Source organism: Mchenga conophoros, linkage group LG3 (assembly GCF_057382185.1).
Source record: "Mchenga conophoros isolate Kocher_MC1m ecotype Shallow Benthic linkage group LG3, M_conophoros_male_GT1.1, whole genome shotgun sequence".
NCBI classification, from domain to species: domain Eukaryota; kingdom Metazoa; phylum Chordata; class Actinopteri; order Cichliformes; family Cichlidae; genus Mchenga; species Mchenga conophoros.
Window position 1 is genome coordinate 25,417,835 of NC_140528.1, and position 25,994 is coordinate 25,443,828.

A 25,994-nucleotide genomic window follows, 5' to 3' on the forward strand; every position below is an offset into this window, starting at 1 on the left:
AGCACAGGGCAAGCTAGCAAGACAGAAGTTAAGCTCTCCTTGCAACATGGACCTCCCCCACTCTCATTCAGATCTGGCGTTTGGAATTATTTTGGTTTTCATGTGACGTATGACCCTGAAGGTAAGCGAGTCATGGACTAAAGTAAAACAGTATGTTGGATGTGCCACGCAATGCTCAATTACATGGGTGGGAGCTAGTGTGTTAGCGCAGTTAGCTCGTTAACGTGTTGGCCGTCTAGCCCCATGCACGGGGCGATCGGTGGTAGCTCGTTAACGGAGATTTGCCGTGTTGTGGCGTTAAGGTCATTTCAACGAGATCAACCTGAAAGCACTAGTGGGAACACAACGAATATGACTGCACATTTACGCCGACATCATCCTAGTGCAAAGACAAAAACAACAAGCATGCTACTAACTTTAGCCGAGTCATTTAGACAGCTGTTAGCACATGATTCTCCTTATGCTGCTGAGAATATAGCCCAGAAGAAGCGGATAGTATAGCTTTTATTTTGGAAAGAGCCATTTCTCTGTAATAAACTCTCTTTTCCAAAGATGAGTGATTCCTCAATCAGATACAGGGCTTGCAATATCGCTAGCCCGAAGTCCTGGGGCTAGCGATTTTTTTCAGTCGGGCTACCAAAATCTATCTCTTCCCTGCCCGTCGGGCTATTGTAGGAAGGAAAAATATATGTCAATGCTTTTGCATTCTTTCAGAAATGTAGCTGGGTAATTATGTCATTGGCATCGGTGAGCCACTGTCAATATGTGACATATTGAAATCGCGTTTGAATTTGCGCTTGTTTTTTTGCTTTCACTTTGCAATCCTGCGAACTGTGTATAGAGAGCGACAGCACTGATCTGTGAGTGATGATAATTTGTGCACCAATTCCTCTGACATCGTTTTATTAATCGTTAGCTTACTATGCAAACATGACAAGTGAAATCTCCCGCAGCAAGCTTAAACATGTGAGAGGTTGATCGCGCAGAGAATCGCTGAGCTTATTTGAGTGTGTGTGTAAAAGCAGCAGGATTTATATTTGACTAAGATGACCTGGATGACTGAGAACCTTCACAGACAGATATATATTTCAGTTCTGCTGAGCCAAATAAGACAGGTCAGGGTGAAGAAGTGACAGCCAAAGAAAAGCTTACCACAAAACGGAGAAGTTATGACAAATCAGACTATAAGGCAAAAAGAAAGTGCAGCTTTATGGTTTCATGGACAAAATAATTTCTGTGGCTGCAATATGACGAGCTAAATAACCAGGGCTGCACATAAGTGGTCCGCAGGTGCGCATTCGCTGTCAAAATAAAAAACATGCACAAGGGTTAGGGTTAAATTTAAAAACTGTACTTTTGAGTTAAAATATATATTTATAATTTTAATAAATGACAAATTAAAAAGGCATGAACATTTTATTTTGTATCGAAAAAATATCGAACCGTGACACCAAAGTATCGAACCGAACCGAACCGTGAATTTTGTGTATCGTTGCACCCCTAATATATATATATTGTTGTGATGTGGCACTGAATTAGTGTAATACACTGGGTAAGCTCTGTATGTGATTATTTGTGGAATACACAGTTTGAAATTATTCAGCACAAAGTGAATAACCACAATGGTGTTATCTTCCATTTTTGATCATTCTTTATTATTCATCAGATTTGTTAATCATTGTAACAACTGCACATCATTTACACGCATTTATGCTTTTTCTTATTTACTTATTTGTCTTGTGTGATTTTTTTTCTCCTTTATTGTCAGGACATCGTTTTAGAGTATCAAAAATATTGTTTCTGTAGATTTCATTGCACTAACATAGGATTTACTGGCAGTAAAAAGTGAGGACATTCTCTTGGTTTCCTCGTACAAGCACTGCAGGGCAGTGGAGGCCACAGGTCAGAGTATCCAGCCAGGCTATGTACAGAGCACTGGGGCAGTCGCCGTGCGGCACAGGAAGACTCCTAAAAGAATTCAATTATAACAAAAAAAAAAAAAAAGATTATTGAATTACAATCAACATAAAAAAAATGGCAAAATAAATTAAAAATAACCTTGCTTGGGGACTTTTTTTGCAGCAACTACAGAAATACACTTCTTCTATTTTTATTTTTATTTATTTATTCTTTTTATAAACACACTGTATTTTGTGGTTTAGCATTAAAATAAATGAAGTACCATAAAAAAAATAGACTGTTCTTGTTTTGTATTTGAAATCTTACATTCTAAAGAACAAAGTGGTTTGGCATAAAATTATCTTTTTTTTCTTTTCTTTTTTGTTTTAATTGTAACTGTACACTACGAGTCAAACGTTTTAGAACACCACAGTTTTTTTATTATGCAGTTTAATTGTACTCTGAAATGAAAGCATAGAAACAAATCAGCAACTACAGTTAAAAACGAAACAACTTTTGACCAATAGTGTGTGTGTGTGTGTGTGTGTGTATATATATATATGAATACACACACACACACACACACACACACACACACACACACACGTATATATATAATTTCCAATATCTATTAGGCAGAGTGGGTTGAGATCCTAATAATGCCTTTTACTGTCCCTTGTGTATTTAAAATATTTATTAAATATTAGATCTTATTATTATCATGTTTGTTATAGCTAAAATATGCAATTTATGTTTTAAAATTTTTAAACATATACTATAATGGTAAACAGATGTAAAGTCATTTAGTTCCTGAAGGTTGCATTGCTGAATCCATTACAATTATCCCCTTTTATTTTTGATCTGCATTTTCATATTATATATTATACACCACATTATAGTATAATACAAACCATCTAGGGAATGTTAAATGGTGTATGCATGTATAATAAAACTGCCTAAATTCTGGGACTAAATATACACCAAAACAATGGCAGCATATACGATGTTATAGATAATAGACAGTTTTAACAAATTTGCACCAAAAAAGGCTCTGAATTTCACCGGTAATAAAAACAGTCGACTTACACAAGCACGAGGGTGGTATTTTGTGAATTCCTCCGGATGATTTCATTCAGCCTTACTTTTCTCTCAGACTGTAAATAAAAAATTTTTTTTTAAATTAATTTGGTGGACAATCATATGCATGTCATCTCCTCCTTTAGTCAGAAATGAGGTACAGAGAGACAGACCTTAAGTCTAAAAGCTTCAAACTGTTTGTCAGATATTTTCCATGGTTCCTTCTTTTTTAGTTCCTGAACCGAGACATCTTCCTGCTGTTCGTCATATAGCCTGTAGGGCGCAACAGTCTCCAAAAACCTATTCATACTGCAAGGCATCAAAAAGACACAAATGAGTTTGCTGGCAAGGAAAGAAACACCCTGCTAGAATTAAACATGCTCTAAATAATTTTACTTCCAGTGTTCTATTACAGTTAATTCAACATCATGTTTAAAAATATCTTTTTCACTAAATAAAAATGGGACTCATAATTGAAACGTTAAGGTGAAATTCCATGCCTGTCGCTTCACAGAGTTTTGTAAAAGTGTATATTTTGTCTTATTTGAAAAAGATGGTAAGATTTTCATACTTTTTGGGTTGGGGACTCCTCTCAGTGTCTGTCATGACGACAACATCAGTAACATTGATACGGAATCTCTTCAGCAGGGCCATCATTCTGAAAGAAATCAAAAACAACCTTAAAGCACTTCAGTTTCTGAAAATCAAACACCATGTCATATAACCTGAAACATTCCTAAACATTTTCACCCCAATCTGAACAGCATGCAGGGAAACGCTCTTTCAGTCCTGGTGCTATTTCAAATTTGATCGCCGACTGTGTGTTGTACATCTAAAATATACAGTTTTAAACTTTTCTAAAGGAAAAAATTATATCAATTTAATCAATACATTATTTAACAATAAAGAAATAGATCACAAATAAAAACTTACTGGAAGAATGTTTACCTCCACGCCTTTCAATTTCAATTTATCTATGAATAAGGGTTTTCAAAAATACAAATATTGTCAATTCAAATACCAAAACAGAGGATAACATAGAATAAACCTACGCATCACGGCTTTCCATCATGTTTTCTTCATCTCCCAAAATGAATACCCTAATCTTACAGCTTCGCCAGCATTTTCTCCTGGTGAGCAGGTAAGGCACCAGTAGAATTAGTCCTAGAGAAGAGCAAGATAGCGGTGGTTTATTTTATATTCAACATGATAGGTGAAGATTCAGTTTTGACTAAAGCCAATATTGGCACTAAAATTATATCTATCAACTATCCATCCACCAGTCTAAGTTGAAATGTTGAGACCTCCTTGTCTTTGGCTACTGACTGATCTAGGTGTTTCCAGATTAGCTCACAGACCAACTCATCCTTTGATTCACATTCACAATGTGTCCAAGAGACATCATAGTTAGATGACCAAAGTAAGTGGTCAGAATCCCAAACTGGTGGCCCGGAATTCTGACCAGATACCCAATCCACACACTTTTATATCAACTCAGTGTTTCAACTAAGTGTTACACACATATTAATAAATTGTCATGTAACCCATGTGCCATGTTTCACCTCCATCATCAGCTATCCAATAGACATCGATAGTCTTTGTTCCCCCAGCATTCTTAAACACAGTCTTGACCTGATCGCTTTTGCTGTTTTCAGAAATGTCATTAGCTGCAAAAAGCAATAGATATGTGTTATCATAAAGATTACTCCATATTCGTACTTAAGAAGCAGTAATTATAATGTATATTTGTATTAGAAGTGCTTACCAGAGTTTTTCTCAGGAAGCTGATGGTCATTGCTTTCAATGGCTTCATCAGGCTCAAAGCCTTGGTTTTCTAACGTTAAAAAATAAATTATATATATAAATTATACATATATACGTTTGGGAATTGATGCCTAAAAGAATTCTAGGCCATGTATCCAACCTTTAAAATCAGCATGGTCATTGATGTCCAGCCCATCCATCATCCTCAAGATACACAAACAGTAGTTGGCATCAAATGTATCACTGAAGAACAGTAAAAGAGAGTGTGTGAGCAACAGAAATACTTTTAAGGACTCTTTACAGCAAAAACAAAAAAAAAAGTGTAGCATTCATTTCAGTGTTAAGTAGAAGGTGTCATAATATTGTATGGTACTTTCGATATGCTAAAAATGCACACCACACTTTTAAAAGAATCGTTAAAAGGCTTTTTATGAATTTTAGACCAAATCATTAAGTTGACCCTTAAGACCACGGTGTATGTAAGCCAAATTTTCGTGGATGGTAACGTGACCCCACCCTACCTATCTATGAATAACGTTTTTCAAAAATACAGATATTGTCAATTCAAATACCAAAACAGAGGTTAAAATAGAATAAACCTACGCATCACGGCTTTCCTTCATGTTTTCTTCATCTCCCAAAATTAATACCATAACAACACCATAACGTTTTTTTCAGAATTGATTCAAAGATGTAATCTTTGATGTTTACAATAGAATGATGCTCACACACACAGAATATGAAAAAAATGATAAGCTTACTATATAGTGTGGATATAATCATCAATGCTTGTAGGAGAACTTTCCATCCAGTTTGACTTGAAGCCAATGACCAGCGTGTTAGGCTTTAGCTTGCCGAGACCAGAAGCCTTGAATTAAAATAATAATAATAATAATAATAATAGTAATAATAATAAGAAGAAGAAGCTGTCAGAAACAGCCAAAAGTTTTAGGGATTTCAGGCATTTTACATTTTAAGTTAAACTGAGTTAAACTCTTGGATATCTATATTGAAAATGTCAAAAAACTTTACAATATTTTCAAGATAGTGGAATTTTAAAATGACACCATAAATAAGATGCAGGAAAAACACATAAATCCACCCCTAAACAAGAATATAAATTATAGCATTTCTTTTTAAACAGACCATTTAAACACAACCCTTTGCTTCACTTGTATTATAGTACTGAAATGTTTGATAACATTTTATAGTTTAAAAAAGGAATGATATGCCATGTGTCACGGTTCTGGGTCAGTGTTGACCCAGCATTTTGAGTTTCTTATATTTTGGTCTATTTTTGCATTATGGATTGTTTTCTGATGTTCTGGTGCTTTGTTTATTATTATCATTATAGATCTGTTTCAGTTATTCTTGGTGAGGTATCAGTTCTTAGGTTTTGGGTTCTCATGTGTATTGCAGTTTCTGTTCAGTGTCTAGTCTGTCTCTGTGTCGTGTCTGCATCTTTAGTGGTTTCTTGTTTCCTGTCTTTTTGTGAAAGTCTTTGTCTTATGTTAGTGTGTGCAGCTTAGCTCCCCCGTCTCGTTAGCCCTGATCTCCCCCAGCTGTGTCTCCCTTCTGTTACCCATTCCCTGATTACCACCCTGTGTATATTAGCCCTGTGTTGTCCTCAACTCAGTGTCGCGTTGTACCCTCAGATTATGCCTGTGTGGTTTTTTTTGGTTTCTGTATTCATGGCACTTCACGTTTGGTTTTCATGTCAGCAATAAAGCTGAGGTTTTGATTTACAATTCTGTGTTCCAGTCCTGCGCTTGGGTCCTCCTCTCCACCTGCCCGCACACAGAGCCCTGACACCATGATTACAAACCAAAAGCTGATTTGTAAGTAGAATGCCATTCTTGACACATCCACATAGGTATTTTGTCATGGTCCTGAGTCTGAGGACTCAGTGTTTTGTGTTTCCTTATGCTTTTGTTCATTCCGAGTGTGTATTCTGTTGTGATTTTGCCATTTGTTAGGTTTCTGTTCTTTGCCTGCCTGCTCCCACTTCTGTGTTCCCTCTGTCTGTCCATGGTGTTATTGTGTCTGCCCATTATGTCTAAGTTCTCCCCGTGCTCTCTCTTCCCCCTGTGTGCCCTCTATGTATTTATGAGCCCTCGTCCCCTTTCGTGTTTATTCCATGTCTCCCCTGCCTGTTACGTTGGTGTTCTACTCGTGCTCTCTCTCCTCCTGTACTTCCTGTTTCACCTCTCCCGTCAGTGCTCAGTTCACCCCGCCCTGTCTCGTTATGATTATCAGTGTCACCTGTGTTCCCCGTGTGTTCCCACTTCCCTCGTTAACCCTCTGTGTATTTCTGTCTGCGTCTCCCTCTGTTCAGTGTGACGTCGTCCCTCATGTTGTGTGGATCTCCCTGTGTCTCTGCGTATGTTAGTTTACTTTTCCCAGTTTAGTTTTGTATTTCCTATGTTCTGCCACTCCAGCATTAAAGCTGTGATTTTGAGTTCATCTCCGTGTCTGTGAGTTTTGCGTTTGGGTCCTCCTCCTGCCTGCCACACAGCCGCGCCTTGACAGTACGACGTCACCAGTAATGGACCCAGCAACTCACAACCCCTCCGCTGAGCTCCGGGAGGATTTGATCTATACGGTGGAGTACCACTGTCAGGAGTGGGAGGCGCTGCCAGGAGACGAACACCGGGAGGTCGTAGCCGCCCGTCTACAGCGGATGGTGTCCGGACTCCCGTGGCTGTTCGGCGCGCTGCACCCCCACATCCGGGACTTCCTTGTTTCCACCGTAGGCGTCCGCCCGGAGCTGCCTCTCCAGTGTGAGGGGTCGGAGGACGTTCAGCCCGGTCCGCTGGAGGATTCGCGGCCCGGCTCATCTCCTCCCCCCTCTCGGCGAAAACGGCGCTCACGCCGCCGCCGCCCTAACGTTTCTGAGCAAACTCCGGTGGTGAGTGACACTAACTGTTTCTTCCATGCCACTTCCAAGTCGGACCAACTCGGACAATATTCTGCTCTCCAACCTATATATTTAGAAACCGTTTGTGTGAATGCTCCTGTGTCCGCAACGGATCCCTTTGTGCTCGGTATTACTGACTCTGCTAAACCTGGATCTTCCTGTGCTGTGACTGTTTTAGAGACTGCTACTCCTAACATGGACAGTTTAAGGCCTACAGAGTTGCCAGGAGTGACTCGCCATGAATCTCTGTTAGCCGCCCGGCCCGAAGCTCAGTCGCCACCTCCACCACGTTCAGCCTCGCTTCCCATAGCACAGTCACATCCACAGCCTGACTTACTACAAACCTTATTTCAATCCCTAGCCCAGTCAATAGCTCAGTTGGCAGAGGAATCATCAGCCTTATCGTCAGCTCGGTTTCCAACTTTACAACCATCAGTGCAGTCTCCAGTGTCCCCAGTGCAGTCTCCAGTGTCCCCAGTGCAGTCTCCAGTGTCCCCAGTGCAGTCTCCAGTGTCCCCAGTGCAGTCACCTGCAGCCCTGCTTTCCCCAGTGCAGTCTCCAGTGTCCCCAGTGCAGCCTCCTTTAGTACAGTCATCCACTCAATCACCAGCTCCACTTTCCCCTCAACTACCACTACCACCTCCAGCTCAGTCCCCAGTGCAGCATCCCTTAGCACAGTCATCCACTCAATCACCAGCTCCACTTTCCCCCCAACTACCACTACCACCTCTAGCTCAGTCTCCTGTGCACTCACCTCTGGTTCATTCTCCTGTGAAGTCATCTACTCCTACTCCACTCTCACCACCACCGTTACTACAGACATCAGCTCAGGTCCCCGTGTGTCCGGCAGCTCAGCTCGCACCTGAACCTTTGGCCCAGTTCCCCGTAGCAGTGCGGTTTTCTGGCCAGCTTAACATTGAGCCCGGGGTCCCAATCCTCTCTGGCTCTACTTCAGCTCCTGCTGGAAGCTCGGATGAGCTCATCCAGGACTCCGCGGCTCCCACGCCGCCATCTACCTCGTCCGCTGGGGGTTCCAGTGAGCCCGGCCAGCACCTCCTTGTCTCCGCTGGAGGGTCCGAGAGGCCCGTTCAGCCTCCTGTCTCCGCTGGAGGGTCCGAGAGGCCCGTTCAGCCTCCTGTCTCCGCTGGAGGGTCCGAGAGGCCCGTTCAGCCTCCTGTCTCCGCTGGAGGGTCCGAGGGGCCCGTTCAGCCTCCTGTCTCCGCTGGAGGGTCCGAGGGGCCCGTTCAGCCTCCTGTCTCCGCTGGAGGGTCCGAGGGGCCCGTTCAGCCTCCTGTCTCCGCTGGAGGGTCCGAGAGGCCCGTTCAGCCTCCTGTCTCCGCTGGAGGGTCCGAGGGGCCCGTTCAGCCTCCTGTCTCCGCTGGAGGGTCCGAGGGGCCCGTTCAGCCTCCTGTCTCCGCTGGAGGGTCCGAGGGGCCCGTTCAGCCTCCTGTCTCCGCTGGAGGGTCCGAGGGGCCCGTTCAGCCTCCTGTCTCCGCTGGAGGGTCCGAGGGGCCCGTTCAGCCTCCTGTCTCCGCTGGAGGGTCCGAGGGGCCCGTTCAGCCTCACGCCGCATCAGCTGGAGGGCCCGAGGAGCCTGTCCAGCCGCCATCTGCGACCGCCTCGTCATCACCTGGCCCGGCTACATCCGCCTGTGCTTCTGCTACGCCTGGCCCGGCCTCCGAGTCTTCGGCCGCTGCAGCCTCTTCAGAGCCTTCGTCTGCCGCAGCCTCCTCTTCAGAGCCTTCGTCTGCCGCAGCCTCCTCTTCAGAGCCTTCGTCTGCCGCAGCCTCCTCTTCAGAGCCTTCGTCTGCCGCAGCCTCCTCTTCAGAGCCTTCGTCTGCCGCAGCCTCCTCTTCAGAGCCTTCGTCTGCCGCAGCCTCGTCTGCCGCAGCCTCCTCTTCAGCTGCCTCGTCTGCCGCAGCCTCGTCTGCCGCAGCCTCCTCTTCAGCTGCCTCGTCTGCCGCAGCCTCCTCTTCAGCTGCCTCGTCTGCCGCAGCCTCCTCTTCAGCTGCCTCGTCTGCCGCAGCCTCCTCTTCAGCTGCCTCGTCTGCCGCAGCCTCCTCTTCAGCTGCCTCGTCTGCCGCAGCCTCCTCTTCAGCTGCCTCGTCTGCCGCAGCCTCCTCTTCAGCTGCCTCGTCTGCCGCAGCCTCCTCTTCAGCTGCCTCGTCTGCCGCAGCCTCCTCTTCAGCTGCCTCGTCTGCCGCAGCCTCCTCTTCAGCTGCCTCGTCTGCCGCAGCATCCTCATCAGCTGCCTCGTCTGCCCCAGCATCCTCATCAGCTGCCTCGTCTGGCCCAGCATCCTCATCAGCTGCCTCGTCTGGCCCTGCGCCCACCGGGCCATGGCCGGCACGCCTGGGACTGGAGGGCCGCCGCTGCCTTCCGCGCGGTCGGCCTCCTGAACTGCTCCGTCGTCTCCTTCGCCGCCGCCGCTGCCTTCCGCGCGGTCGGCCTCCTGAACTGCTCCGTCGTCTCCTTCGCCGCCGCCGCTGCCTTCCGCGCGGTCGGCCCCCTGAACTGCACCGTCATCGCCTGAGTGGCCGCCGTCGCCTTCCGCACGGCCGGCCCCCGGACCGCCTTCGCCTGAGTGGCCGCCGTCGCCTTCCGCACGGCCGGCCCCCGGACCGCCTTCGCCTGAGTGGCCGCCGTCGCCTTCCGCACGGCCGGCCCCCGGACCGCCTTCGCCTGAATGGCCGCCGTCGCCTTCCGCACGGCCGGCCCCCGGACCAGCGCTGTCATCGTCGCCGCCGCCTCCCGCGCGGTCGGCCTCCTGAACTGTTTCCGCGTCGCCGCCGTTGCCTTGCGCACGGCCGGCCTCCTGAACTGTTTCCGCGTCGCCGCCGTTGCCTTGCGCACGGCCGGCCTCCTGAACTGCTCTGTGTTTGCGTTATTTTCTTGGGCTCCGGTGTTTGCTGTGCTCTTTGTTTTCTGTTCCGAGCCCTCCGTCCTGGGCCCCCGCCGCCCGCCCTGGGTTGTTTTCTGTTAGGTTTTGTTTTTCTGTGTTTGGGCTGTCTGGAGCCAGCCCTTGAGGGGGGGGTACTGTCATGGTCCTGAGTCTGAGGACTCAGTGTTTTGTGTTTCCTTATGCTTTTGTTCATTCCGAGTGTGTATTCTGTTGTGATTTTGCCATTTGTTAGGTTTCTGTTCTTTGCCTGCCTGCTCCCACTTCTGTGTTCCCTCTGTCTGTCCATGGTGTTATTGTGTCTGCCCATTATGTCTAAGTTCTCCCCGTGCTCTCTCTTCCCCCTGTGTGCCCTCTATGTATTTATGAGCCCTCGTCCCCTTTCGTGTTTATTCCATGTCTCCCCTGCCTGTTACGTTGGTGTTCTACTCGTGCTCTCTCTCCTCCTGTACTTCCTGTTTCACCTCTCCCGTCAGTGCTCAGTTCACCCCGCCCTGTCTCGTTATGATTATCAGTGTCACCTGTGTTCCCCGTGTGTTCCCACTTCCCTCGTTAACCCTCTGTGTATTTCTGTCTGCGTCTCCCTCTGTTCAGTGTGACGTCGTCCCTCATGTTGTGTGGATCTCCCTGTGTCTCTGCGTATGTTAGTTTACTTTTCCCAGTTTAGTTTTGTATTTCCTATGTTCTGCCACTCCAGCATTAAAGCTGTGATTTTGAGTTCATCTCCGTGTCTGTGAGTTTTGCGTTTGGGTCCTCCTCCTGCCTGCCACACAGCCGCGCCTTGACATATTTGTGTCTTCTGCAACTCAATGAGAAACCTTTAATTTTTCAGGCTAAATAGAGCCACTCACATGCTGATAAAAACGGTTTAACATTATCTAACATTATGAGACTCATACAGTATAACTTGTAAGAAGCCATTATTCATTTTCTAGTTTCTTTTGGGTAGTGAGCAACAATTGCTTGTCAAATAGAGGACCTACCTGCATCAGATATCGAACTCCATCTCTGAGGGTGTTAGCTGTAAACTGAGTGTAAAACGAGCGAACTTTCCTCTTGTTTAGCCATTTAACATACTGATCTGTGGAATCCTGAAACTGGGTCTGCTTGTCTGGCTCCTGGAAAAGGCAATTTCAACCTTCCATGAAAAGCAGAAGGAGCTGAGCATGTGCAATTTAAAAAAAAAAAAAAAAAAAAAAAAAAAAAAAAAAAAAAAATTCTAACAAAAAGCCATTGTGAGGACTTTTAATAAGTGGATACAAAAATGTCAATCAGTTGTCATTTATAACTTATAAATAAACATGAAACAAAGAAACTCACCATTATAATGTTTCCACAGATCATAAGGCTTACTTGCTTAGTGAAGCAGCCAACAAAATCCACCAGTGCAGGGCGCTGTTTTGGAGGTCCAGTCATGACAAGGCACTGTGGTCTAATAAAAGGACATCAGAGAACAAAGATAATGTCCGGGAGTTACTGTCTATTTGAATTATCCTAATGTTTAATTGAGATATGTGATCAGCACTTGTTGATATGTCCTTCTTTCACCATTCTGCATATGTTAGCAGGATTTATTTTGACAGTTTTTTTTTTTTAAATAAAACAATGATCACACAAATACTCTTTGAAAACAGAACACATGAAATAAAAAACAGACAAATGCATTTTAACGTTTAAGATCCCTCACCTAAAATTCTTGACATGGTCCTTCACATCAGTAAGAGACACAGAGAATGACAAAGCCATGTTGTATGAACTTGCCTGTATTGAAGAGCCCCAATTTACATCTGTTGATGTAATAAAAAACATTATGCAAACGGATGCAGTATAAATGAAAGGTAATACAGTGCATTTCACTTGTCCATCTGAGACATGTTTCTTGTTAAAGCAACATTGACTTCCAACCTATGCTTGATTTTGACTCACTTGGTTTCTTTAAGTATGTAATGTATATAAACAGGAGGGAGATGACGAACCAGGTGACTAGAGCAGCCCACCAGGTAAACGCAAACATCAGAGCAAAAGATGCCATTGCTCCATACAAAGCTGTCCATTTGTTATAGTATTTAAATGCTGGCCTCCATCCTTTAAGAGATGACAAGAGAAGGACAGTTAGATCTGAGCATAATGCAAACGTTCTGATTTTAGATCTCTAGAACTGTGTCCAGTACAGCATGCAAAAAAAACCTGAAATATAAACCCCTCTTTTTGCCCTCCCTAAGCATAAGCACAAAAAAATATTGAAGTGATGCTCAAAGGAATATATCTTCACATTATTTCTTATCAGCTTGTTAAGTATCACCTATCTTAGACATCACTTTTGACCTGGTGAAATAGTTAATTTCTTGTTTAGTGAATAGGCATGAGCTTTTATCAAGTCTTAGTGCAGTGCGATAGTTGAGTACATAACTTACCAGGGGAGTTGACAATTGATGCATGAAAGCAGCTTAGGTTTATGAGACAATAGGAACACAGGAAGAAGTTGGAGATAATGGGTGCAATGATATTTAGTTGAGCTGTAATAATACAAAAGGGGAAAAAACGATCAGCACATATATGAAACAATATTTCAAATAACAGTAGGAGGACAGTTCTGAATTACACTCACCAACTAGAATGATGGCCACAGCAATGAGGTAGGTGAGTATATAGCCCCGAAGTGGTTCATTATTTTTGCCATAACCCTTTCCAAAGAATGAAATATACGGGTATACATTGTCTTTGCACAGACACTGAGGGATGAAATAAAATACAAACATCATTTCTTTAACAATAATAACTTTACTACATTTACAGATGACTATATTACATGTTTCATTGTTTTGCTGCTTATTCTAGTTGGGATATAGGAATTTGCACCAAAAAAATTAAGTTTTTTTTCTTTTTTGCAGAACCTTGCTGAAGCAATGCTGGAGAGACGGAAATCTGATTTATTTCTAATAATCATTGGTTCTCTGACATCTGTGTCAAAAAGGCAACCAGTTGTGTAAAGGTATGTGGAAAAAAGTATGTGGCTTCTTTGTCATTAAGGTCACCATCTGTTCCAGGAAGGTGATAACAAACAATGTGCTTCCCCATGTGACTGACAAGTCACGAGCCCATGAGGTAGCAGTGTCCCGTAGTTTTTCTGTTAAATTAATTCAGGTTGAATTAAAACAAAATAAAAGCTAAGATGAATGTGGCTAAGAACTGAGTTCCATCTCAAATGCTATGATCATCTTTATAAATACTATGGCAGAAATAGTAGAACTGTGAAAGCTAGTGTCAGATGTTTGTCTATCACTGTTCGACTCTGCAAAATTAATACTTTATGCTGCACAAGCTGAAAATTTGGTTAAGACAATCCATATTTTATTGTCTAAAAAATAAAACATATGGTTCAGTCATTGTGATGTATCTTTTTTTTCCAGGTGGTTCTCACCTGAAAAATTTTAGGGGCAGAAACAAGAAATCCAAGAGCAGAAGACAAGGTGGCTGCAAAGACACCAGCAACAATGAGGTAATATGAACCAGATATCAGGCCCATTACCTGTAGAAAAGTTTCAAAATGAAATTGTTAAAAACTGGAATAATGTATTCAAAACAACACATTTAATATAAATGCTCACAAAAATAAACAGTACAGTTTAAATAAGCAATAAATAAGCACTTTTTAAATAGAACCAGCATTACAAGAGACAGTTCCAGAAAAGAAACACTAAACGAACAAAAGACAACATATAAGGAAATTTAAAAAGATTACAAAAAAAGACCATGAAAGAGTCAAGGGCAATTTTATAGTGAGAATAAGAATAACTTAAAAGTAGATACTAATAAGGCAAGCTAGATTTCATTATGCAGCTCATTCTAGAACCAAAGAAGCCAAAATACAGTTTCTAAGTATTTGAAAGCTGCACACTGTTTGATAAGGGCAAAGAAGGCGAACTATATATTCTGGCGCTAGGAAATGACAATTTAAAAAGTAACAAGTAATCAATTTTAGTAAATCAATTTTAAATCTTGAAAGTAGTGGACAGTCAGTACAAATTCCTTAAAAACAATGTAACATGTTCATTTTAATTGATTCTTCTAATGAACCTCGATACATCATTTTATTTAATTTATAGTCAATTCAATGCTTTTGGGTTAACCTGTTAAAAGATCATTACAATAATAGAAGACATGAAAGCATGGTAATCTCAATATGTTTCAAACTCAGATCTTTAGATCCAAAGGTGAGATGAGAATCGAAAACCATCCATGGGATTATTTTACGTGTAAATATAAAAAATAACTTAAGACCTGATCCAACCTTTCACAACCAATAACAATGTTTATTTTACCTAAATAAATAAAAAAACTGGTTAAAATTTCAATGAACATAAATGCTATTTATCTCTTAGCTGACCAGTACCTGCGAGTAGTTTGCCAAACCCTGTGAACAAGCCTGTGACTGGACGCAGGTTGTGAAGTTCCAGCCCAGTTTACATGCTGGTCCCAAACAGCCACTTGTGCTGTTTCCAGTCATGAAGTCAGTCATATTTCCAGAGGCATCCCTCACTGTACTTGCGCCTGCAGTCAATTTTAGTTTCAGAACAGAGTTAAAAAACAGTTTCATAGTGTCTGACCTTTTTCTCACGGGTGGTTTCAACAAGAAAAAAAATGCCTGTATACCACAGAATCTGAATGAAGCTTTAAAGTTTAGATTCCAGCCATGTCTAATGCAAAGAAAAAAAGGAAACTGAGTAATTACCAGAAGTGATAACAATCACAACGTAGCTGAGAGTGGTGCAAAATATGGCCATTAGGGTGCCTTTGGGGATAGCAGTAGAAGGGTCCTACAAAAGAAAATATTTTTAGAGTCATCACTCACATATAAACCTTAGTGGGTTCAGTGGAAGAACCATCTTGCTTTCTTGATGCTTGTCATACTTTGAGGTCTCCAGAGATGTTGGCTCCAGACAGGATGCCAGTGCATGCAGGAAAGAAAATTGCAAACTGACGGAAAAAGTTGCCATCAGGACCTCTCCAGCTTGGTGTGAGGTTTTCTATGAATATATCCCCTGTAGAAGATACGAGATATTAGCTTAAATAGTATTAAACTTTAAATTATTAAAAACATGTCCCTATTGTAAACACATATGATGTTTGGGACAAATAAATATTTTTCTTTGAGTAACCCCACATGAGCAACAAATGTTCCTCAGTGTAAAATCGAAAATTGATCTAAAGTGCAGTTGCACATTCCACACTTTGATTCAAAGTAACAGAACACCATAGTGTTTGACAAAATGTAATATTACGTATGTTAAAACAGTCATGTTTGGTACTTCTTTGCAGATCCCTTGCAAACAAGGAGTATTCGAAGTCTACAATTTATGTAAAATAGCAGTTGCTGAGAATCTTCTCTGGTGAAAACTGCAGCCACCTTCAACTTGTACTTGTTTCAGTTGTTTGCCCTTTTAGATTTCTTCTCCAGCATATGAAAGGCACACTCAGTTGCGTCAGGATTTTGTAAAGTAGCTGAAAGTTTGCTCTTTCAGCTATTACTTCCAATAATTAATTCATGTCAATCCTATAACGTGTTCAATATTGTCAGTGACAGTCCAGAATAACTGACATCAGAGAATGAAGATTAGTGCATTAGAACTGGTAGGCAGAACTTATTAGAAGTACTGATAACTAAAGTAATTTAATCAAAATGATTTTTTCAAAGATACATTTTGGAAAATAGATTGTTGTGAGAAGAATAAACCTACTGTCATATCCAAAGAAGCCCTGTGACTTCTTCAGTAGGGTGGGAGGTATCAGTGTTCCCACAAGGTAATCAACGAAGGAAGCCATGAGAACTATGAAGAAAAAAATCTGAGCCTACGAGAGTGAAAGTGAAAAAAGAATATAGAGGGATAATTGAAACAGGTGTAATGAAGAGTAAACATTAATAAGAAACAACAATATTTGTAACCCATGTCCAGCAAACAAAGTGAAATGTGTTTGGGTCTGCTTACCTTGGCTTCCCAGTCCATTCCACCGAACGTAATGAACAAAAGAATTGTCACCGTGACCACACCAATAATACGGACATCATTGAGCGAATCCACCATTATGGTACCATAGCTCTAAAAAAAATCAACAAGTTATTAACAGGAATATGAAAGTATAAAGATTTAGAATGCATTATTTTACAAGATGTGGTTACCTATTTATTATTATTATTATTATTATTATTAGTTATATTATTATTTGTTTACCCTCATCAGATCGCGTACAACCTCTGAAAAGCCAACAGTATGGAGCGCAACAGCCAAAGCATTGGCAAGGGAAAAGATCAACCCAATTGATGCTCCTAGTTCAGGACCGAGTGTGCGAGAGATCATGAAATATGTCCCACCTAAATATTTAAAAATAAGCAGAAACAAGGCTGTTAAAGTGAAAAAAAATCACGCTCTCTAATATGTCATTGGACAGCCTTTAGCTTTGATACACCTTTCATTCTAACATAACTTTGATAAGCTTATGGAATATCATTTTTATGTCCACAAATATTTTTTTATTTGTTACCATCTTCTTATGATTATGGGAGAATCAAACAGCTACATAAAGTATTCGGTATTTTCCAAATATTCTCAATGGGGTTAGATTTGTCAATCAGCTGACTTCATTTTTTGAGCATCAGTATGAAAATTTAATCTAAGAAAACTCTGGCTAATGATACAGGCATGTGCCGTGACTCTGTTTTGTCTTTTTACTCTTTTATTTTTTTTACTTTACCTCTCTTTTAGTGATGTGCCCATCACTCTTGAAAACACTAAATCTAAATTTACATCACATCAAATTATGCTTTCTAGCAAACGCATATTTACTCTTCAGGTTTTTAAAAATATATATATATCATTGATGAGGCTTTCTTTCATGAGTTTTCTGTTTTTCACATTCTGACTGTGGAAAAGCACTTATTTTCAATATCCAACATAACTGTGATATTTTAAAATGATTGTATTTAACCAAACATTTGAATTATCTAAGTTTATCATTATTTAAGAAGTATTACACCCAAATAACAAATGGATTTTCCTTTTTCTTTATTTGATGCAGAACACTAATTTGAACTTTTTGAAATGGATTAATATCTTGACCAACAGATATATTATTTCCAGAGCGTTCTCACTCCCGGGGCGTAACATGTCGACGTTTTGTCACGTCCCGCGGCGTTCCTGAGGAACGCGAAAGAAGACCTTCGGCGTTCTTATGGTACGCGGCGGGTTATGACTGGGATCCAATGCAATGACGCTCCCGCGGTAATAGACGTTCCAGCCCTGTATTCCAGCCCTAAACCTAACCTTATCCCTAGCCCTGACCTTTAATGATGTTAAATAGCGTGTTTCTAAGCGATTTGAAGAAAAAGAGCGAACATGTGTAGATTCAGTCCAGACGGTTCTCATATTTCCTCTTTTTTCCGAGGTCGTCATTTAGGAACGTGGTGGGTAGCCGAAAACGTAATATGGTGACGATTTGTCACCTAGCGTAAAATGTTACGTTTTGGGAGTGAGAAGGGTTGATTATTTCTCAAAGATGCAAAAACTTCCTAGTTAGAGACCAGAATTGGCTGGTTTCCAATTTTATTTTACTTGAGCTACTTTGGACGAGAGCATTTGAAGAAAACCATTCACCGTCCACTTGGGCTCCATTACGGCTGAAAATATGATTGATTGATTGATGTTGTGCACAAGCAACACGTGCACAGTGATAAAAACATCTTGGCTGGAAATGGATCAAAAGAAATTTCACCATCCCAAAACGGGATGTCCCTCTAGAGGCCTGGAGAAGTATCTCTGAAGACTATTTGAATTGCCTTAATTGGAAACAAGCAACAAATCAATCTGCTTATAGTTTTAGTCCCAAGCCCAGATAATGTGGAGGGTTGTATAAGGAAGGGCATCTGGCATAAAACCTTTTCCATTTAAATTTGTAGTTCAAATGGGATAAGTATTCTAGAATAGAGTGTTAAGGGCAAATCTCACAAAAAAAAGAGAGCTCACTGATATGATGGAATGGTGGATACTAAAAATATTGTGTGTGAATGGGGACCAGGAAGAAGGGAAGCAACGCCAGGAGCATTGGAGCTGTTCTATCATAATGTTGATGTGAAGATAAATGTAGTGAGAATACTCCTAAAGGAAACATTTCTTAAAAGTGTTATAGAGATAAAGAGAGTGTCAGACAGGATTGTGGGTTTGAAGCTGGAAATTCAAGGGATGATTTTAAAAGGCAAGATTGAGCGGCGTCCTCTCACACGTATACTTGTGTCATTCCATTTTAAAATCATTTATTCAATTTGTGATTTTAGGAGTTTTTAGTTTGAATGCTAAGTGTATATACATAATACACAGTTAATAATAAAGTTATTAAGATGCAATATTCAAATAAATAAATTAAAAATTTAACCCAACTGAAAATTTCCATTTTTACAGACTTAATGGCGATTTTTCAACAGGAATCCAGAGTATTCATACTTTCAGATTACTTCAGACGGTTTGTTTGGAATTCTTAAATTGCACATGGGCTCACCTGATTTCACTCTCCCATTGGTTGCGATGGCAGAGATTGAGAGGGCAGTTGTTGTGGTCACTGACACAGCCAGCGCTATGATAACCAAGCCCAACACTAAAAAAAGAAACAAGTTAGGACTCAGTATTATAATATTATGATCATGGAGGTCTTTAATTATTATATCAAAGTCCTGTTTAAAGGGCTTGAATAAGAATGTTTTACATGTAGTGTATCAATTTTCTTGTCTACAGATCTTATACAATTCTGTTATTATGATACATTTTGTATTTATTTTGTCATATATCCACAAAAATGGGCTAGGTAAGTACTCTCAACGTATATAAATTTGTTTTATTTATTGATTTTTTACATTTCTCATGCCAATAGTATGAAGTACCTTCTGCAGGATGAAAAGGAACAAATTTTAATCAAGGTGAGTATTTTATTCAACCCCAAATTATCATTCTCTGTTTGACTGTATATCTACTATCAAGAATTAACAGCCTAAATCAATGTTATATATACCAGAGTTGGCAGCAGAAAGCAGGAATGAAAAGGACCCAATATGCTGAACAATGAATGAATGTTGTCTCACCGATGCCTGCTTGAGAGGTAATCCATGTTAGCCGGAGAAAGAGGATGACACCCCAGATATTCAGCATGCAGCGCATCTGTGATAAAAAGAAAAGAAAAAAATGTCTTTTTTGTTTTTGTTTTAATTGTTCCTTTTTTTTAGTTAGTCTTTTTTCTATTTGTATGTTGTAGACTTAAATACACAAAAGCTTTCTTCACCCAGACTGCAATAAACCAGCCAAATCTAGTAGGCGGTTTCCCTTCAGGACCTTGGGGTTCTTCATTTTCATCCTCTGCGGCGGCATCATCTGCGGCAGCCTTTTCTGCTTCCACTTCCTAAAATAATAATAAATAATTTAGAAAATGGATCTGCTAGTTTTCTGAATAGAAATATAATAAAATGTCAGTTTTTGATTAAACTAGTTGCAAAGTTAAAAAAACACAACAGTGAGATCTTTTTTCCACAGGTGGAAATCTCACCTCAAATGTTTTGCGCAGAACATCAAGGGAAGGTCTGATTTTGATCTCTTGGTGGGGCAGTGTATTTGCATAATAATCTAACTGTGGTGCCATGTCTATGGTGTTATAGATAGAAGTTTTTCGCAGCTCCATGTCCTTCTGTCCTGATTCGCTTTTTGTTCCAGTGAAAAAAAGAAAGAAAAAGTTAATAAATAATGAAACCATAACTGTTTGAAACTGCATTTCCTTCAGTGATTGCTAGATTTTCTTTCTTTTTTTATTTATTAATTTACTTTGTTTATGTTTACATATTTAACAGATTATAGATTAGCTAGTTGAAGTAGGATCAGTGTGATATAATAGTATCATGTAAGACTTACAAGTGAGAGAATAAATAAAGAAAAAAATCTAGCGTTTAACAAACCTTGACATGCCTGAGATGGTGGAGTTTGGATTTATACTGCTATCAAAATGGTGTGAGGAGTACCTGGGAGGTCCTTCTTCAGGATTTGCCTGGTGAATACCTGGGCCTGACCCTGTAATCTTAGACTTGAGCTGCCCCATTGATAGTCTCACTTATGCCTGTTGGAGATTATGGAAGAAAAGATGAATGAGAAAGACTGATTCATTTTTATTTATTTATTTATTTATTTATTTTGCACAGACAAAAATATTTTAATGAAATTGAAATCTTGGAGAAAGACTTTTGTTTAAATCATGTAAGTATAATGTAATAATGTCTAATGAAGATATCTAAAAAAAAAAAAAAAAAAAACCCAAAAGAACAAGCAAAAAACAATACTTACAGTTTTCCCCTGATAAAAGAATCAACAGGTCAAAAATGTCCCTTTGTTCATCTCATAGCTCAGCTTTTATACTCTGCATGAAATAGGTGGGATATGTGACATCCCCTCCCTCTGTTCTGAAAAAGAAATCTACGCAATTTGCTTTACAGGAAGTGTGACATCTAACAAAAACAAAAGATCTATTTATAATATTGGTAGGAAATAAAAGAGAAAACAAAAATATGTAGTCATGTTTCTCACCAACATTTGAAATATAAACATAAATGAATGATTATTTTTATTTTATTTAAGTTTAACATGAGTAATACCTGACCAACCTGAATCACCCTACAGTTTTTCAGAATTGTTGGGACCTCATGAGCTAGCAGTGTTTCCAGCTTCAATCAAAATTGAAGCTATTAACAGTTTGGTATTCTTTCCTTGCCTGTAATTCATAAATATACAGCATTTTCTTGCATACACTACTGACTTTGTGATTAAGAGCTGCCTGAGTGTTTTAAAATTGAAACAAAATTTTGGCAGCATGGCCTTCACTGTGGCAGTGCAATGCTATAGTTGACCCTGCTTTGATTTCTTGTGCAATCAGCATTCTCATAAGGTCATTGTGCCCTTGTCAAAAATTATTTGTTACAACCACAAGCAAGAATAAGGTAGGTAGATGTATATCGGGACCTAATCTAAAATGAGATATCAATATAAAGCGACTGTTGCTGTAATTTGGTGACATATAAATAAAATTGAAATGAATTGAACAAATCCTTACCAAAGATTCCTCTTAGTCCAAAATATGAATTATGTGCTGCTCGTGTGTCTAATATTTCCCTAGGTTGAATTGTTTTTTGAGGACTTTAATTTGCACATTTGACATTACATTACTAACACTTTATTTTCCACATAGCAGAAAAAACATGTCCCATTGCCCTTGCATCCTGACCATCTTTTATTTGAGAGGAAAAATCGGGGGTTCATATATCTTTTGTTGGAATTAATAAACATTGTTTGACACTAATGTCAATAGTTTCATCACGAACGTCCGAAAAATCTAAAAACCTTCAAGGCAGGTGCTTTTAAATACTAGTCTAGCCTTATTTTTCACAGGGATTTCTCAAGATGATCCTGCGCTGCTTAAACAACTTTCAGATACAAGCACTGAAGAGGTAAATCGGTGACTGATAGTGCTGCTGTCATGGTGTGCTGTGCGCAGACAGGAGAAGAGGACCCAAACACTGGACTCACAGTGAACGAAGAGAGGCAGCTTTATTGTGCTGTGGCAGAAACTCCAAACATAAACTCACAAGAACAAACCTAAACTGAAAACATGAGGCTAATAAAACATTAGAAAAACCTGAAAACGAGGGACCACGGAAGCAAAACACAGCTCATTAAGGGTAAAACGCAACGCTGAACATGGAGGACACACACTATAAAGACACAGGCAAGATCATGAGGGAATGAGGAAGAGGTGGGAACACAGCCGGGAGAAATTAGACCTAATGAGACAGGAAGCGAAACTGGAAACACTGACATAAGACATGAACCTTCAAAATAAAACAGGAAATCCACAGACTGAACACAGAGACACAACTCCGACAAAGAATCACATTATTGTTTCTAGGATTAATTTTAAAGTTATTCTTTATTATTAAATCACTTTAGTAACATAAAGTGTTTCTATTGCACTGCAACTATTTTCACTTTTATTTGTTGTTATCTTCATGTATATTAATCTTTCTTTATTAACATATAATTATTGTTCGCTACAGGAGACAAGTACCATCTTCTGTGACAAACACTAGAATTTTGTTGTATACCTTTTTTCCCTTCAAGCTGTGGATCAGGAAACAGCTGTGACCAGTTCTTCCATGTAATTTGTGAGCAACCGATTTAGGGAGTCATTGATTTGCTTTTGCTTTAGTAGTGGAATGCATTTTTTTAATGTGCTCAGTTTGGGATCAACAACATGTTGAAAAATTAAGTTGTTGCCAATCTTAATTTCTAGATGGTATTGGATACTGTTGGTAATTCGGAATAACTTTTTTTTCTCCCTGTTTACCTTATGTTTATCTTCTTGACTGCCATACTTCCATTAAACCATTTCTTGTGAAGCTTCAGCAAACAGCACGTGTTAAATAATGGCGTTGTGTCATATTTTTATATTTAAGGACGAACTGCACACCATAAGATATGCCAAGTCTTCAGCTAAGACCCAGCTGAGTCATATTATTTGATGCATCTCAAACTGTATCCCATCTGTGGCATTTTATGTAGACTCAGCTAAAAAAATGTAATTGAACTGTCATGGTCTGTGGCCCTGTGTCTGAGGAGTGTGTGTGATGCCCTGGTGGCCACACCCCCGGGCTGGGCCATCACCTGCACACCTGCTTTCCATTCTGGACAATTACCTGGAGGACCGTTTAACCCTGCGCTGACGGATGCTCCACGCCTGTCCGTCAATCACCCCTCAGTGGTTACGATCCAGCATTCGCGTCTGCAACCTGCCTGTCCTCCTGCTTGCTCGGATCACCCTCAGATTTTTTTTTATCTTATCACATCTTAGATTCGCTTTATAAAATTCATTATGAAACAGTGATTCATCTTTCAGGAATTGCACCCAAACAAGAATGTCCTGGACTGTTAGAATTATTTTTTTTCAGGTTCATCAGCATCTTTTTAAAGGACAAATTTGTACAATTAACAATTGAAGAGAGACAGACCTTTATAATATTTAAAAATGTAGGTGTTCCCTACAGAGAAACTGCAAAGAAAGTCAAAAATTTAAATTACGTTAAAAAAAAATCAGGAAGTGAGAATCAATTGAAACAGGAATTTAGAATCTCTTAATTCATGTAGACAGTTTACCCAATTTAACATAAACCAAGAGCACAAGCAATGCCAGAGATACCTTTCCTTTGAGATTACATCTAACTTTCATGCTATTTGTATAAAGACTAAAAATACGCTAAACGTTAGTCCTTGTTGTGAAAACGCCATCGTATGAATGACACATTTTCCATAACGGGGGAAAATGCACACTGCATTGCACTGACATGGCAATACATTTTCATGAACAAAGGTCATCCTATCAGTCCAGGAGATTTTTTTGTGGGTGCAGTTCCTCAAAAGATGAATCACTGTTTCATTATGTAATGCACACAGTGCAAAAATCATCCAATTCCAGTTTGTATTTTTGGTTCAAGAATATATATATATATATATACACAGGATAACAGTTATTATTAATAATAATAAAAAAGATAATAATAATAACAAAAATGTCACCTCCAGTACTGGTTTGATCAGAAGGAACTTTCTATGTAAAAGCCAAGAGCATTTCCAGTTAGTGTTTTTAAAAAGTATTGTTCAAAAGGACAGAGGATGGTTATTTGATCTCCTTGTTGTTGTTTAATCATTAACCCTGACCTTCAGTAAGAAATGTGACACCTGCTATTCTTTAGATGTTGTTCTAGATTCTTTTGTGACCTTGTAGATAAATCATCAATGCACTCTTAGAGTAATTTTGATTGGCTACAGCTGCCAATCAAGGCAAGTTCTCAGGCAAATTATAGATATGAAAATGACCAACAAAAAAGCAAACTGGGAGCAGTCAGGTATAATATTTTTTTTTTCAAAAGAAAAGTGAACAGAATACAATTAACAGATTAAGAATAGTTTAGCTATCGGCAGCTGTTAAAGACAGCAAGCCAGTGATAGCTGTGACACTATGTCTATCCAAATAGATGTATGGCTATTAATTTCAGATACAGTCAGAGAGAGCGAAGCAGCAGCAGCTCCCTCCCCAATGTTGCCTAGATGTGCCTAAGGTGAGCTCATTTGATTTTTATTGAAGGTGGAACATGAACAGTTCATTACTGGCCACCATTATGAGGAAAATATAGTTCCTGTTTTAAATCAAATTCAAAAGAGAGAAAAGAAAATCAAAAGAGAGAGATATGTCTCAAGAAGGGAAAGGGGTCCCCACAGAAACCGCTTATGTGCAGATTTTTTCTTTAACTTTAAAAAGTTAAAACTTTAGAGATAGAGATACATGTGTCAACTTAAGTAAAAGTGAAAGTGAAAAAAACAGCCTCTGAAATGTACTCCAAGTAAAAAAAAAGTAGCTCCTTAAAAGTATTTTTACCATTTGTTTTTAAGCACATGTATGTGAAACTTGTGCTATATTAATATAAAAACAAAACAATTTTAGTATACAAGAATACAAATGTTATTTAAATCTGGATTGTACTTCTAATGAAAGTGGTCAGAGTGAAGCTGTTATGTAGGAACCAAGCAGTAAAAGAAACAAAAAGATTCTGTTGTCTGATTTAAACCTCCACATCTAATCACAAAACTAGTATAGTCCAGGGTTAAAGTGCGATTCACAGGTGGGGAAACCCAACGATCTTTTAGGGTTAAACACATGTCACATACAGATCCAGTATATGATTACAAATGACAACATGACATGTAATCTTTAAGTCTGCAGTTTATCAAGCATGAATGAGCACTCCTTACGTTTAAATCTAAGCTCTCGGCTTCCTTTCCTGTCCTTTCTTTTGTTACATCTTTCTCTATCTCTGAGTAAAGTTCTCTCACACTCTTTTCTCTCCTTGTGTGGGAAGTAGTCTGGCTCAAGTGTCAAAGAAGGGTGTAAATAAGAAGAATCAGCAGACATTTTGGGTTTACAGCAGTGATGGTCCATTTGAAGTTGAAGCGCATGTGTCCAAAAAAATAACACACTCCTTCAGAAGCACTGTGTCGAGGCTTGGTTCGTTTGGCGAGAGCCACATGATGAGTGACGTCTGAACCTTCATTCAGTATATCACAGGCTCAGCACCTGATTCAGTTGTTTATAAGGGAGTTTTTCCTTCCCACTGTCACAAAAGTGCTTGCTCATATAGGGGCCATTTGATTGTTGGGTTTTTCTCTGTATCTATTATTGTAGGAGCTACTGTACAATATAAAGCACCTTGAGGCGACTTTTGTTGTGATTTGGTGCTATTTAAATGAAATTGAATTGAATTGAATAAATACAGCTAAATGGCTCTGTTAAAGTTAAAGATAGTCTTGAAAA

The 25,994-nt window shown here is 40.0% G+C and overlaps 1 protein-coding gene and 1 long non-coding RNA gene across 4 annotated transcripts; one reads left to right on the forward strand and one right to left on the reverse strand.

Annotated features, from left to right (window-relative positions):
• On the forward strand, window positions 1-20,334 carry LOC146577836 (uncharacterized). 2 transcript variants are annotated; one of them, XR_014889617.1, is made up of 6 exons: window positions 1-121; window positions 6,502-6,578; window positions 13,448-13,548; window positions 13,967-14,055; window positions 19,473-19,518; window positions 19,614-20,334. It is a non-coding gene; the product is annotated as an uncharacterized LOC146577836 (long non-coding RNA). The 2 variants fall into 2 exon arrangements; XR_014889618.1 differs by lacking the exon at window positions 1-121 and adding an exon at window positions 6,385-6,404.
• Window positions 1,650-25,967, reverse strand: LOC146577837 (solute carrier family 12 member 3-like). 2 transcript variants are annotated; one of them, XM_085255595.1, is made up of 29 exons: window positions 21,687-25,967; window positions 20,924-20,996; window positions 20,542-20,699; window positions 20,139-20,289; window positions 19,878-19,994; window positions 19,681-19,756; window positions 19,104-19,199; window positions 16,787-16,926; window positions 16,544-16,654; window positions 16,295-16,406; window positions 15,468-15,598; window positions 15,289-15,373; window positions 14,950-15,107; window positions 13,978-14,085; window positions 13,165-13,288; window positions 12,971-13,072; window positions 12,483-12,641; window positions 12,244-12,343; window positions 11,877-11,988; window positions 11,540-11,674; window positions 5,502-5,608; window positions 4,901-4,983; window positions 4,742-4,810; window positions 4,539-4,643; window positions 4,029-4,140; window positions 3,548-3,634; window positions 3,150-3,285; window positions 2,986-3,053; window positions 1,650-1,968 (listed from the first exon to the last, which is right to left on the reverse strand). In XM_085255595.1, the coding sequence occupies exons 3-29, from the start codon at window positions 20,679-20,681 to the stop codon at window positions 1,830-1,832; spliced, it is 3,063 nt and encodes a 1,020-aa protein (XP_085111721.1). In that variant the 5' UTR covers window positions 20,682-20,699; window positions 20,924-20,996; window positions 21,687-25,967; the 3' UTR covers window positions 1,650-1,829. The 2 variants fall into 2 exon arrangements, with proteins under 2 accessions (XP_085111721.1, XP_085111728.1); XM_085255602.1 differs by having other exon boundaries at window positions 20,605-20,699; window positions 20,924-25,967.
• Window positions 25,968-25,994: the final 27 nt, after the last annotated feature.